The sequence below is a fragment of the Salmo salar genome, chromosome 17 (genome assembly GCF_965601325.2).
Source record: "Salmo salar chromosome 17, fSalSal1, whole genome shotgun sequence".
In the NCBI taxonomy this organism is placed as follows: domain Eukaryota; kingdom Metazoa; phylum Chordata; class Actinopteri; order Salmoniformes; family Salmonidae; genus Salmo; species Salmo salar.
In genome coordinates, this window is record NC_138307.1 from 8,668,621 (window position 1) to 8,682,013 (window position 13,393).

Here is a 13,393-nt window from a genome sequence, read left to right on the forward strand (position 1 = left end):
CACAAATGTTAAACTTGGATTGGCTGCAGCCTTATGGGGTTCATGCCGGGTATATCACGCTCAATTGTCATTATCCCATGTCTCTATCAATCTGTATTCTGTTTCTCTCTGTGTTCTGGTTCTATTACATCATCATATAATCCTCACCATCTCCACTGTTCCAAGGGTACAGATAGACGCTAGACAGCTCCACAGTGACTGGGTTATAGACACGATCTCTGTTATAGCACAGTGAATTATCTTCCATACAAACCCTGGACAGAGGTCATTATTCAAGGCTCTACGCTGACCTTTTTTTACAAGGAGCACGTGCGCGCCTAAGTAGAAAAATGTTTCCGCACACAAACAAATTTAGGAGCACAACGAAAAGTATTTCAAATATTAAAGCTAGAATCATTCATTTTTGTAGGCGCACTGGTGCTCCTAAATGAAAATTCCAAATTGCCAAATAAAGGCTTTTCTAGATAATCCAGTCATCATGTCTAAAAAAACATAAACAATGCATGCACACAGACAGACGCATGTACACAGACACACACAAGGATTCTCCAGGAAGCAAATGAAAGGAATACGGTGGTAGGAGAAAGAACAAATCCCATTTGACAATGTTAAAATACACATGGCTCGACGTAACATCACTTCTACACTCGCTGCTGGTGCGAACAGGAAGGGGCGTCTCACCTGTTGATTTGGTGCTGGAAGCAGAGCCGGGCCTGCGGAAGGACCCCATGCTCACTGCCTTCTTCCCTGACGTGGGGCCCTTAGAAGAGGAGGACCGCCCCCCATCCACAGAATCATCATCATCATAGTTCTTATCTGGGAGGGAAGGCAAAACAGAGGATTCAAGTGATTTACAGTCCGGCACAATTTGAATGCTGACTGTACTAAACAAACTAACAATGTTTTATATCAGCACCATGTGTTCAATCCCATCCTCTCCTACAACAACACAGCAGCCTGCATAACCTTTTGGCATTTACACAAACACACACACACAGACATAGTGGGGGGAGGGGTCATCAGAGTTCATTCTGTATGTAATTGTCTCGGTCTGATTCCGGTAACCGGTGGTTGCGCCCTCATGCTGTGGAAGTGAAGTGACTACCCCCCCCAAACGGTTGTGTACTGAACACGTCAGTTCCGGTCAGTCGGACCGGAGGGAGCAGAGTAATCTGCCGGACCAGCGATCAATGAAACACAACCCCATACATTATTCAGAGGTCCACACAACACAGGGGCAGCACACCAACACATCACATCAGTTATGTGCCATCTACCTCACGTTGTTTCTCTCCCCCATTGCAAAATTAAAATGAGGCACGCTGTCAATATCACAACAAGGTGAGCGTGGAATAAACCAGCCTCATTTAAAACCCAGCTCTGAGCATACCGCTGTCATCAATACCAGTTGTGATGAGGGTAGCTCATAAAATCCAGACATTGTTACTGATAGCCTTTAGATTGTCTGAGCCTTCAGTCTTTATAGTACCCAGCTGTCTTCTCCGGTCTGTCACTCCTCAGCTGAAAATGTCTTCATCTTAGTGACAGGTGACTCCCTCCCACACTTTTGACCTGACCCACATTCCTCCACGGTGCTCATTAATATTAATACAATGGGCCTTTCCTCTCCTCTACCCCCCACCACGTGTCAAGAAGAAAGAGAAGCAGAGCTTACAGGCACAGATCTTCCTGCAGACGAGTTTCCTCAGCATGTCGACAGACTCTCATAGTCTCCAGTCTCCACAGGTCTCCCAGCTAGCTCCCTCGCTGCAGGCAGCTAGCAGTACCAGCTACACTCTCCCCTCCCTGGTGCGTGAGCACCCGTGGCTCAGGCTATGGCTGCCCTCCTGCTGCACAGTTCACACTCTCTCCCAGTAACACACAAGCGCTTGCTGTGCTGTGATGCTAGGTGCCCCTCCCTACTGAGCACAGTGAGCCGACCCGTAGAGCAGGGACGACAGAGAAAGCAGATGGACAGCTCCACCTCCCACAGGGGGGAGAGGAGGCAAGGACACACCCTCTCTATCACCATGATAGGACACCCAGCCTGGGAGTGGGAGGAGCCAGACAGAAAGTGATGAGCAGTGAATTCCATCTTAACAGGTCAGTGAGCCTAGCGCCATCACTGGTGAGTGATGAGCGAGACATGGGGGAATATCACACTCCATCTACAGGTCAGTGAGCCTAGCGCCATCACTGGTGAGTGATGAGCAAGACATGGGGGAATATCACACTCCATCTACAGGTCAGTGAGCCTAGTGCCATCACTGGTGAGTGATGAGAGAGACATGGGGGAATATCACACTCCATCTACAGGTCAGTGAGCCTAGCGCCATCACTGGTGAGTGATGAGAGAGACATGGGGGAATATCACACTCCATCTACAGACAGTTATTCTCTGTCTTCAAGATAATTTTTCTTAACAGATGTGCAATTTGTCAGCAGACAGCAGAGCCAAAATGGAGGGAAATTCGCAGCTAAAGGATGAGCTGCATTCAAACGCTGGCTTCGAAGCCAGCAGAGCGGGTATAGCTAAAGTTCAGGATGCAGTGTTTGCATTGAAAATAAATACAGCGTTTTTTCTGTTTTTTTTTTTTTTTTTTTTTTAAATGGGCCTTAGTTGGTGGGTGTGGCCATGGGAGTGGCCAATGGTGCAGTCACAGTCCAAAAACTTCAGAAGCTGTTTTAAAGCAAATTTCCTGCAATTATTTTGCCATGGCTTATGCCATCTGAGTGATTCAAACATTATAACAAAATCAATGGGGGCCCCATGCCATGACAAAAATATTTTTTGATTTTTCCCTGACTCTCTAGCTTTTATTTAGGTGATTGTTAGTTTTTATTCCTTTAAGTTTACACTGAAAACTTTTTTCCATACGAAAAAAACACTGGTCTGAATACAAAACATCCTGTCTAGAAAAGAACATAGACAACAGTGTTTGGATAGACAATTTCAGACACATAACCTATGGTTCCAGGTCAATATGCATGAGTGCATCCTAAAAGAATACAACAAAATCAGCAATGAATCATAAGCACTTTTTAATGCAGTAATGTCACGCAAACCAGACGTTCACTAATTCCTCCACTAGATGACAGTGCCCCCTGATAAATGCACCAGTTGTTTGAGAAGAGAGCAACAACAGCTTCAACCTGAAAGTGATACTGTGGAATTCAACCTACAGTACCTCGGAGGAAAAGGCTCCATTATTCTCCACGGTACCGGAGGACACTGACTATCAACACACAGCTAGCTCTTCCTCTTCACCATCCGATACCTTGAACATAAACCAGCCATTCTCTCACAGGGAGACTTTCTCACCGGAGAACGAGCTACTCAAGCACCGGACAACATAGGAGCCGCACAATTCAACAGCCCCACTAGTTTCAAACATGAACGCAATTTCTGCAAAGAAACCCATACATTGCAGGAGTCATTTCTCACAATCAACTAGACAAATAGGAGTGAAAAGAATCCAGCATCAAAACAATCCATCCGGTATGGCCTGAATGAATGAATGAATGAATGTTGAATAGGCCTACATGTGCACATAACCAATCCCATGCATACGGGCACTCGCTTCACTCTGGTTAGCTCTCCATTATTATCAAAGAAAAGCAATGTAAATGAACATTTCTTTTTATCATAAAGTTAGCGTGGAAGAGGTGAACAAATTGTTGCTGGCCAGTAATGTTAATAATGAGCAACCACCTGGTACTGACAATTTAGATGGAAAGCTAAATTTAGATGATATTTCTCATATCTTCAATCTGTGCTTGGAAAAACATTTTTTCCCTCAGACCTGAAAGGAAGCCAAAGTCATTCCGCATCCCAAGAACGGTAAACCATCCTTTTCTGGTTCTAACAGCAGACCAATTTCAGTGCAGCCTTTGATATTATTGACCATAACCTGCTAGCGGAAAAACGTATGTGTTATGGCTTTACACCCTCTGCTTTTGAGAAAGTATATGGCAATCTAATAGAAAACCGTTCCCCCCCCCCCCCCCCCCCCAATGGTAGGCTCTCTAATTTAATGCGTGTAAACTGTGTAATTCCGCAAGGGCGCCGTCTTGGCCCGTTACGGTTTTCTATTTTTTACTAATGATTTACCACTAGCCTTAAACAAGTTAGTGAAATCACTGCAGCTCTAAACAAAGAGTTGAAGTTAGTTTCAGAATGGGTGGCCAACAATAAACTAGTTCTGAATATATCTCAGAGCATAGTATTTCAGTACAAATCATTCCTTAAGCTGTAGATCAGGGGTCTCCACAACTTTTCTAACATGAGAGCTACTTTTAAAAAATGAAACATGTCACGAGCTACACATTTTTTCTAGTTTTCAAATAGGAACATTCTTCTATTTTCCTCTCCCCTGTTCCATACAGTACAAGAGAAAGTACCGCACTGTTTTCTGTCAATATACCTGGTAAAATAATGGTTAATAAACCACTTAAGGGGGAGGACTCTATAAAATTAGATTTTTTATTTGTATTTTCCCGGTGTTTTAGATTTTCTTTTGTTTTTCACTCTCAAAAATCGAATTGTTCACAGAGAAACAACAGAATTAGATGTTCGGAGTCAATGTCATTGGTTTAAGACATTTTTTTTTAGGTCTGGAAAAAAAAATATATATATTTTTTGGGGTGCAATTCCCTTTAATTGCGCAACTGGCCCTTTAATTGCACATCTAGCGAGTGACGAATGTGCTGGTCTAGTGACGATTCTGCACTCCTGCTTCTCATTTCATGGAAAAGTTTGAAAATAACAAATAATACGATACAAATTATATAATTCTGCCAGGTAAGCCTACTTTGTATATAACATTTAATTGAGATGGTTTTGGGGAAAGTATTTCTGTCAACCCACAAGACGGTCATCACATCAACTGGCTACAGACAGATGGGCAATATTGCTGGAAATGAATTGGCGGATATTGTGTTAGGTTTGGCTTTTTAAGCCAATAGTCGCTAACCAGGGGTGGGATAAATATCAACGTTGAGTTGATTAGATAGTAGCTGTGAGCTTGCGGTGTCTGATACTTGTGAGATTTGTTTATATGACAGTTTGCAGCGGAACACGTGAAAACTGCATGTACTTTCAGAATTGTTTGGCAAGCTACTCATAAGTGGCCTGTGAGCTACTGGTAGCTGGCGATCAAACTGTTGGAGACCCCTGCTGTAAACCTAAGCTGGTTATGAAAGATGTGGTTATAGAACAAGTTGAGGAAACTAAACTTCTTGGTGTCACCTTAGACTGTAAACTGTCAGGACTAGGTTACCACAACTGATCAAACAAGACCTACAGGCTCAATTTGATGTTATCTTGACTTCTGCCCGGTAATATGGTCAGGTGCTGCGAAGAAAGACATACTAAAGCTACAGCTTTCTTGTCCTGCAATGTTCCAAAGGCGCTAAGGTCAACAGCACGTTGACCTTTCCTGGCTCAAAGTAGAGAAGAAAATTGTGTGCGTCACTTCTCGTTTTCACTACTCCAAACTGTCTATTCAATCAGCTAACGCATAGCTCTGACTGACATTCCTACTCCACAAGGCAAGCAACTAAAAGGTATCTTCTTAGTCTCTAAAGCCCAAAACGAATTCAAGGCAATGCACCCTAATATATAGATCCATGATACTGTAGCATGGAACTCCCTGCCATCTCAAAACACTCAAACAAGCAGCAAAAGTAGCTTTAAAAAACCAAATAAAACAGCACACCACGACGCCTCTGACCTAAATAGCTGTAGCATCTCCCTCGCAAGCACATTTGGTGTTTGGGTTCAAGTTAAAGCTAGGATGTGCCCTTGGTCTCAAGATAACAGTGCATGCTCAGAGAAAGCACTTGTAAGCAAAGCCTCAGTACAGTAAGAATGTACTGCTCCAAACGACATTATAGTCTGGTTTACGAAAGCGTATTCTTATTATGTGTGTGACTGGTGGATCCTACTGGGTGCGAGTGTGGTGCGGGAATGAAAATGGACATGCGAAACAAGTTTATGAGAACAGGAGGAAAGTCCATATCAAGGGGACTTTGTTAATTTGATGAATAAGTCCAAAGGCCATGCACTAAACCTTAGCTAAGCCTTTACGGGTGGTCGACTAACACGGCAAATGTTGGGTTTAGTTCATTTCTATGCACCAGACAAGGCGAAAGAGGTAGATGAAGCCCATCTGATGATGATGACAACTCTGTTCCAATTTATTGAACGGACTGGAGTGATGGATCTCTAAAAAGGTAGCTAAAGTACGTAGCTAAAGTGAAGGATTCAATTGAGACTTTAGCTGGAGAAAACTTCAACACGGTGGCTGAGGTGAAGGATTCAGTTGAAGCCTTTTAACGGGGAGGAAACTCCATCTGTAGCTCAATTTATGAGCTGAATGGCACAGATGCTGGGGAAGCCTTAGCTGGAGAAATTGGAGCATTTCCATTGTCGTTTTCGGTGCACTTGCATTCAGGAGAATCTATCAATCACATTATTATAATGAATAGTATTGACTTCAAAAGGGAGAACCAAGGACACGGGTGGCTCGTAATGCTGTGAGATTCTCGCTGGTGTTTGAAGAACAACTGGTTCTGAGAGATTAGGATCAGAACCTGCAATTGTAACAGGAAGAGACAAACAGATGACGGCAGTGTAGCTGTTATTAGGAGTACATGTCGCATGGATTGCTAAGGCATAACAATATGAAAGTGTGTATTCTTACTATAAATGTATGTACTTCATGTCTATTAATGCTATGCATTGTAATGTATTTATGTATTTTCATTTATTTCGTTCTGTACCTGTCTATTAATGTTCTGTAATATGTTGTTTAATGTAGTTCTGTAATTCAGCTGTAATTGTCTATTAATGTTCTTTATTATGTCATATTTGATGTTTTGTGTGGACCCCAGGAAGAGTTGCTGCAGGTTTGCCTGTAGCTACTTGGGGAGGCTAATAAAATACTAAAAAATATTAAATACTATGAAAGCACTAGCTAGATGTAACTCTACCCTACTGACAGAAGGCACCTCTGCCAGTCATTCAGTGCCCCCAATTCATAATTTGTGCGTCACCAGTGCACTGGGCGGAGGGCTATTCACAGAGCACAGTGGGCACCTTAATTGACTGTCTACTGCCAACAAGGAAGTGATGAGGAAGTAGACAGGAAGTAACATTCAGTCCTCCTCTCTTTCTTTTTACCAAAACATGTATCCAAGTTCTCCAAAGGGGAGGAATATGAGCTAAACGAACCAAGCCTAATTTGCCTTGTTTCTAACATCATCTTAGTACAATGTCAAACACAGTAACATAAATAGCCCAAACTATTTCCTTTAGAAGAAATGAAAGAAAGAGATGCATCCTGTATGAAATCTCCTGCCGTTCTCACCAACATCGCTTCCTTTCATTTACCAACGGAGGCCACCTGTAAACACCTTATTCGTAGTCATAACATAGGCTAATAATCCCAATGCAAACACGACTATAGCTAATCTACCCACGTAGTAGCTATAAAAGGCCTTTGTAGAGAGAATAGAGATCCATACCTTCGCCTGTGGTCATAGCAGAGCTGTTGATTCCACACACTAAACAGAGCTAAGTAACAGTGAGCAACAAGGACAAACACTGCCGTAGGTCTGTCTCTTCTCTATTGTGTCTACCTACCGTACTCCAGGCTACTCCTTCCCCTCCCCTCTACTAGCTAGGTCTTGTGACTGCACGGATGACAAAACGACACCACTCTCTTCTCCAAAATAAGAGCCTGCAGCAGAGTCCCTGGTGTTGCTACCTCTTCCTAGGCTAATCCTCTCCGTCTCTCCGTCTCAGCCCCATAGCCCAGATTCAAATACAGTATTAGGGCACGCCGTAAAAAAATGAAAACGAGTGTTTCTCATTGGACAAATTCAGATGTAATACCTCCCTGTTTCAATCGGGTCGGTACCAAATGAATAGGACACAGGATTCCTGGGCAGAGAGAGAGAGGTTCTTTCCACTTGCCTGGACAGTTGACATTCATGAGCTGTCAGCTGCACAGGAGAGGCAGCCCTATGAAGTATCTGGTACGGTAGAGGCAAGGCCAAGGCATCGCCTTTATGCCAGGTTAACCTTCGAGCCGCACAGAGGGGGAAAACTGTGTTAACAGCAAAGGGTTTTCCCCCTTTCTTTGGCGCACTAGGTGAATAGAAAACGCCAGTGAGATGTCGGGCAATGACGTCATTGAGACATTACCATAAAAGAACCAGCATGACACCTTGCTTTGGCCAATTTGCTCAGGTTTGATATGAAGTCGTTCAGCCTGCTACATGAAAGCAGAGATTACAGCAGCTCGAGTCTAATCTCGACAAGGTGAACTCTTGTGATGAAAGTGAAGCCTCGTGACCACAGCAATTAGACCCTTTATGTCCCAGACTTAACAGGCCCGAGGAGAGGAAAATGAGACGGCCGCAGCAACAAAGAGACACAGCTCCGATATCAGCCGGTCCTGCCACAATACTGCTGAGTCAGGGTAAGGCCCTAGTCTGTGTGCAGAATACCAAGAACATGTCCAATAGAGAGCAGCTGAAAGGAGAATCTGACCCCCTGCCTGCAGCACTGCATTGCTGCAGAGAGACTGCTCAATGCATACTAACTGTTCTCTGCTGAAAGAGCCTGGACACAGAACTGGTTTCTCTGTTGTTGGTTTTCTGTCCAGCTCTAAGTGGTCTGAGCCAAGGGTCTGTATCCACAAAGCTGATCTAGGATCAGGTCCCCGCCTGTACATACATCTTCTATTAACTTGACCACTTTCACACAGCAGGAAATGTGAATTACCATGTGCATTATAATTCATAGAAATGTTCGTAGGTGTTGATACATTTTTCCATTAGGGCAAATTACAAACTTTAGACGCCTTCTTAAACCGCAAATACACTACAAGTGGCATTTCATGCTGGGCAGGAAAATTCTCTGCAACAACAGTGATCAAATGAAGATAGCAGCTGTGTATAATTTGATGCATTGTGATCTAAAAGCCAAAACTGATCCTAGATCAGCAATCATACTGCTTTATTGATATGGACTCAGATTGGATATGAGATCCCCCCATCAACTCCATAAGCATAGTCATAATCCCACTGCACTGCTTGCACTACACGAGAACGTTTCAATATAACAAAGCTCAATGGAAAGGGATGAACGTGACCATGAGTTTCTGGACAGAGGGGAAGTACAACAGTGAGAGCAAAGGAAGTACTGTGCTTACCTGAGACAGGGGACAGGATCATGTTCCCTGATCTTTGAACTTCATCAAATTTACTGAAAATAACATTCAACCTGGAAAGACAAAGACAGTATATTGTTTTAAAGGCATCGTCATACAATTATGACGAGGGGCAAGCCTAAAAGCAGACAGTCGGTCTCCCTGGAGATACCAGAGAACTGGGTCATGGTGACTGCACTTCCAACAGAAAGCCTTGGTATCAGAAACACAACAGAGGATGAAGGTACCGTGACTGTGGCAGTCCTTTTTTCCCCAGGTCCATCCGCACCCTCTCCCCGACGTGTCTGTAGATTTCAACAAGACAGTTCATGGCCCCGTCTCGCACCTGTGTGTCAGGAAACAAAACAGGGCAGATTAACACGGCTTCACTCATCTGTCTGCCCACTAACCTCTCGACTCTGCGGACATAATCATTTGTCTGGATTGAACATAAAATTTGATGTAAAAAAGACAGAGATCCTCTCTTATTGACTGTAATAGTCAATTTAGTTGTGCACATGAAACCGACAATGATAAAAGATGGCTGGCACTATATCAGTACAGGAAGAGAGGTCCATGGACACAGCTTCCTGATCCCGACAGGAAGTGGGAAATGCTGTTGAAGTGCGTGATGACAGGAGACAGAGCAAAGCCTTTTTGAAAAAGTCTACAAAACAGGCTAATTGCAAGGAATGAACAGACAAGAGATATCAGGAAAGTACTGAAGTCTGATGAGTTCACATGGAATCTGTAACACTGTTGGTCAACCACCAGAGAGTTCTGAAACACCAATAATGTTGCTGTCAAAGTCAACATCAAAGACAGCCAAAAATCCAGTCTAACACCACAATGTATACTGAACAAAAATATAAGCGCAACATGTAAAGTTTTGGTCCCATGTTTCATGAGCTGAAATAAAATATCTGAATTTTTCCATATGCACAAAAAGCACATTTCTCTCAAAATGTGTGCACACATTTGTTTACATCCCTGTTAATAAAAGGCCACTCTAAAATGTTCACTTTTGTCACACAACACAATGCCACAGATGTCTCAAGTTTTTAGGGAGCATGCAATTGGCATGCTGACTGCAGGAATGTCCAACAAAGCTGTTGCCAGAGAATTAAATGTGAATTTCTCTACCATAAGCCGCCTCGAATATCATTTTAGAGAATTTGGCAGTACGTCCAACTGGCCTCATAACCGCAGACCACGTGTGACCACACCAGCCCAGGAACTCCATATCCGACTTCTTCACCTGCGAGATTGTCTGAGACCAGCCACCCGGACAGCTGATGAAACTGAGGAGTATTTCTGTCTGTAATAAAGCTATTTTGTGGGGAAAAACTCATTCTGATTGGCTGGGCCTGGCTCCCAAGTGGGTGGGCCTATTGCCTTCCAGGCTCACCCATGGCTGTGCCCCTACCCAGTCATGTGAAATCCATAGATTAGGGCCGAATGAATTTAATTAAATTGACCGATTTCCTTATATGAACTTTAACTCAGTAAAATCGTTAAAATTGTTGCGTTTATATTTTTGTTCAGTATAGTTTAATGGCCTAAAATAATGTAACTATACCTGGCTTGTAGGGTCTCCTAAAAGATTACATATGTGGGGGACAATTTTACTGAGGGTCAAGCCTTGAGCTCCATATCTGTAAGGAGAAAGAAAAATGTAAATCACACAAAGAATGTGTAAGACAAAACAGATGAAATAGTACGTTTAAACCATTACTGGCTATTATGAACTTACACATTTAACGTGGCGATAAGGCAAATGCAGACACTCTCCCTGGTCCTGTTGTTCTTGTGTTTGAATCCCCCTAACATTCGGTCCCATACATACTGCAAATAAAAACATTTATTGTAGTCCGTTAAAAAAAAAGAATGAAACGGTTTATTTTCTACACTAACACGTAGGTGAGTCTACAGTGCGTGCTGACATTACCTGTGGGTTAGCAGCTTGGTCCATGATTTTTAGCAGGAGAGCTTGGTCCTGGTCTCTGACTTGGTCCTTTGAGTCGCCTAGTCGATCTATCAAACTCGGCAAAACTAACGGGAGGGAGAAGGCAAGGACAAAAATATGAATTATGTGACAACAACTCAAGGTGACAAGGACTCAAGAAAACGATGAATCATAAAGATGCAATGCATACAATTGCCAGGGATAGTTTACCAGTTCCAATCTGTGTCTTAAACCGTTCCTGTAGTCTTGTTACTAAAGCTGTCAGTATGTCCATTCCCAACAAAGCCACCTAAGAATGAAGATCAAAATTTTAAAAAATGTAATACCTACATTTTTTTCTAAATAACATAGCCTATTCAACAAAAGCATAAATGTTACACATTTTTGAGAGAGAAGAATGCATAAGATAAAAAAATTATCCTTTGAAATACAAGCTCCGTTGCAAAGGATTGTGGGTAATGTGATAAATCTTGGTTTTGTTCCGTTTATAAAATGTTAAAAGCAAAGGAAGCCCTCAAACACAAATAATATATATATTGTAAACAACCTACTTACGCTGCTGTAGGACTACAGTAGAAAATAAAATACTAACCATGTCGGAAACCACTTTGAGATTTGATTAGGTCTTGGCTGGCACTAAGGAAGATATCTTTCCTTGTCTTGGGGTGGCATAGGACACTCAATGAACGTGTAGTGAGAGTATCCCTGCTAACGCCATAATCAACACCTTTGCATCACCTGAGCTTCTTGCTTGGGCTATGGTGCAATTTTTGGAACCCCAGGGTTTATATTTGTAGAATGAGAACAATTTCTGAACAGTTTCCTGCTGTTTAATGTTCCCTAGTAGATAATTGCACATTGAACATTATTGCTGGTTGTAAATACAAATTCATTATTGCTGCATATCAAAAAATGTGTCTGTGTAAATAGCTTTAATTGCTGACGACTATTCAGAAGTGACAGAACACAAAAACACACCATTTCAGAACAGGTTGTCCATCAACAGCTGTGAGCCTGCTGCAGTGCCCCCTCCCTCTGAAAGTCCTGCAGTGTTTGACTAGGCCTGCCTTCCTTTCCTTCTTCATCAACAGCTTTCAACCTACTCCCATCTGATGCTGAAACAAAAACACAGCACTTCCAGCGCTGATAATAAAAACTAACTGGTCTTTACTAGTAGGGCGATGACAGAAGCTAGCAAAAAGAGAAAATCAACTAAATCCTGATCATTCTTCACGTAGAGGTTTAGCCTATTCATTGATTCCTAGCCATTCACGTGGCATTCTCCTCCCCTCTACTTGTGGGGGCCAGCCCAGGTAGATAGACACCAGACAAACTGGCTCTCATCTGGGGTAGCCTAATGATAGTTTGTAAAATAAGCTCACCACTATCGCCGTGGGAGTCCATGTCCCCATTACTGTACTGTTCTCTCTGAGCAATCACTCTGATTGGAGGGGACACCGTTTCTAGAGCAGCACAGGGTGCAGCGTCCTGATTCGCTGCGAGAGAGGTAAGCTGTTTTCTATGCGTGTGAGTGCGCGCGTGTGTGTGTGTGTGTGGCAGCAGAGTTGTTGCCATGGCTTCTCCCTTCATCACACACAGAGTTCAGAGGTCAGCTCCAGCCTGAAAGCACAGACAAAACAAGCTGCGATACCGTCTATAGTGTCCCGCTCCGCCACCTCAATGGAAGAAGCCGTTAGAGACTCTGACCACTGACAGTCTGGCTGGACATTTGTGGAGTTGGAATAGCTGTCATAAACAGTTCTGGGGAATTGTATCAGTTAGGATAATAGCCTAAAGATTGGGTAGGGGGTCGAATTGTCTGCTCTGCTGATAACAAGAGTCCCATATTATATTGTGTGTTTTCAGGACAAATGTCCCTACTGGAATACCGTCTCTAGTGGATACAGATCAAACACAGAGGATTAAGGCCACCAAACAGATAACCCTTGGTGAAGAACGAATTCCTTACTGCTCAGCCTTCATCTTGTGTTTGTGCCTGTACTGAGGCTGAAGACCTAACAGTGAAAGAATGGGTGGGTGATGTAATGTTTTGGGTTACTGGACATGTAGGCTAGCTAGGCTTAGGCTACATCTGATGAATCACAATCACATCTTTTCTAGGACTGGCAAAGATGAGATCTACTCTGGTGGGATCTGGGGGTCAAGAAGACCTTCAAATGAACAGAGTACTAGGATACACAGGGATCAC

General features: G+C 43.1%; 1 protein-coding gene and 1 non-coding gene across 18 annotated transcripts in view; one reads left to right on the forward strand and one right to left on the reverse strand.

Annotated features, from left to right (window-relative positions):
* LOC106575187 (CLIP-associating protein 1-B) overlaps window positions 1-13,393 on the reverse strand; it is a 36,498-nt gene that overhangs the window by 20,198 nt on the left and 2,907 nt on the right. For 15 of the 17 annotated variants that reach the window (XM_082963403.1, XM_082963407.1, XM_082963405.1 and 12 more), the window contains exons 3-9: window positions 11,395-11,473; window positions 11,167-11,270; window positions 10,972-11,063; window positions 10,798-10,873; window positions 9,467-9,564; window positions 9,222-9,292; window positions 682-816 (exon numbers count right to left, since the gene is read on the reverse strand). In XM_082963403.1, the coding sequence (XP_082819529.1) occupies window positions 682-816; window positions 9,222-9,292; window positions 9,467-9,564; window positions 10,798-10,873; window positions 10,972-11,063; window positions 11,167-11,270; window positions 11,395-11,473 (655 nt within the window). Of the gene's footprint in view, window positions 1-681; window positions 817-7,527; window positions 7,822-9,221; window positions 9,293-9,466; window positions 9,565-10,797; window positions 10,874-10,971; window positions 11,064-11,166; window positions 11,271-11,394; window positions 11,474-13,393 lie in introns of those variants that run through there. The other 2 variants (XM_082963410.1, XM_082963409.1) reach the window with 2 other exon arrangements.
* On the forward strand, window positions 11,833-11,962 carry LOC123728343 (U4atac minor spliceosomal RNA). Its single transcript, XR_006760229.2, has one exon. It is a non-coding gene; the product is annotated as a U4atac minor spliceosomal RNA (small nuclear RNA).